General features: G+C 59.6%; 1 protein-coding gene across 1 annotated transcript; it reads right to left on the reverse strand.

Annotated features, from left to right (window-relative positions):
• Positions 1–1379: 1379 nt before the first annotated feature.
• On the reverse strand, positions 1380–1769 carry LOC105311102 (histone H2A type 1-like; the record flags this gene model as incomplete). Its single annotated transcript, XM_023526936.1, has 1 exon — positions 1380–1769. A coding segment is annotated over one exon (333 nt), but the record flags the coding sequence as incomplete, so codon positions are not given.
• Between the last annotated feature and the right edge of the window lie 3 nt (positions 1770–1772).

The following is a 1772-nucleotide window of genomic DNA, read 5'->3' on the forward strand; positions in this document are numbered from 1 at the left end:
TCCTTTCCTCGGCTTTAAAATCGGGACAGGGACCGTACTCACCTCCGAGGCTGCTGGCAGCGCGGGGAAACGCCCCGGGCACGCAGGGAGAGCTGGGTGGGCGTCCGCCACGGCGCCTGAGCGCCGCGCGTGCCAACTGCGGAGCCGCACACTGCGCCGGGTCCTTCGCCGCTGGGCGAGCGAGACGCGCGGGGGCGGGGGCGGGGCGAGCTGAGCCTGGAGCCGCCTCACGCTCCCGAGCGCTGGGCGGGCTTCAAGGGCCACCTGAGCGGTTAATGAAAAGGATCCTAAGGCTCACGTGACGCAGTTCCCACCTGAGGACCCCAAATTCGCCAACGCACAAGAAATGCTGGGCGGAAGGACCCGGTCCTCCCCGCAGGACCTGGCCCGACCTTCCCCCGGTCTGACCATTCACTCTGGCTGCCCACTGAACCCCCAAAAAGCCCTCGGGAAACTTACGTGTGGCCATCCGGGCGCTCCCTTCTGTTTCCGCCACTTTGCCTTCGCCAAACTCCCAGAGCGTCCGCTGCCTCTCTCTGGTGCTTGCATGGAGCGCGGGACAGGTCAGCCACTGGAATACCTCGGTGAGACTCAACACTGGCAAATAGGGCGTTAGGATTTTTGCGTGGTCCCAGAGCGCCACTTTTGGAGGCCAGATCGCTGGCAGCAATGTCTAGGGAAGGCCTAAGGCCCTAGTCGACCATTTCCGGCTGCATCCGGAACGGAGGTGTTAGAGCCTCTTACAACATAGTACTGTTTGTATAATTTGTTGAATGTTAGGTATAAGACACCATCGACCTGCCTCCAATTTACACATGACAGAACTGAGTACCAGAGGCTCGAAACTGGCTCCAGTCTCACAATCGGTTAAGTGGGGGACAGCACTCCAAGCCTAGGTTCAGTCTGTGTCCGAACCTGCCGCCAATCACCCCGGGACTCGAACTTTCAGAGGCCCCTTTCAACCGTCCAGACTTCAGACAGGTCTTTGCATGTCAGCGCGAGCTGAGAGCCTAGCGCCCTCAGGGCACAGGGCAGGGAGGTTACAAAACCCGCTCGGGAAGTTTGCCTTTAAGATCATCCGAGTAATCCGCAAGGCAATCTCGAATTGATCTCCCAGTATAGCTCTGCAGTTAACCCATTTCCCCCCCCCCCGCCCCCCGAGCCAGATCACGCGACTAAAATGTTGTAATGGTGTCACTACACACGCCAGCGTCAGACAAATTCACTTCTTAGAGGTAGCCTGATGTGTAGGAACACCATGAGCCTTTCCTAAAGACCTAGAATGTCTTTGTATTGCTACGGCTTGGGAAAAATTAGCTTACCTTGTGTTTTCTTCCTTTAGCCAAGTGATACTAGCTCTTCTTTTGAGATGGTGGGGGCTCTGAAAAGAGCCTTTGGGTTTTAGAGCGTTTGCGGAAACTCAGATGCTTGTCAGATCACTTGCCCTTGGCCTTATGGTGGCTCTCGGTCTTCTTGGGCAGCAGCACGGCCTGGATGTTGGGCAGCACGCCGCCCTGCGCGATCGTGACCTTGCCCAGCAGCTTGTTGAGCTCCTCGTCGTTGCGGATGGCCAGCTGCAGGTGGCGCGGGATGATGCGCGTCTTCTTGTTGTCGCGCGCCGCGTTGCCCGCCAGCTCCAGGATCTCGGCCGTCAGGTACTCCAGCACGGCCGCCAGGTACACGGGCGCGCCGGCGCCCACCCGCTCGGCGTAGTTGCCCTTGCGGAGCAGGCGGTGCACGCGGCCCACGGGGAACTGCAGCCCGGCCCGCGA

The sequence above is a fragment of the Pteropus vampyrus genome, unplaced genomic scaffold, assembly GCF_000151845.1.
Source record: "Pteropus vampyrus isolate Shadow unplaced genomic scaffold, Pvam_2.0 Scaffold24960, whole genome shotgun sequence".
NCBI lineage: Eukaryota > Metazoa > Chordata > Mammalia > Chiroptera > Pteropodidae > Pteropus > Pteropus vampyrus.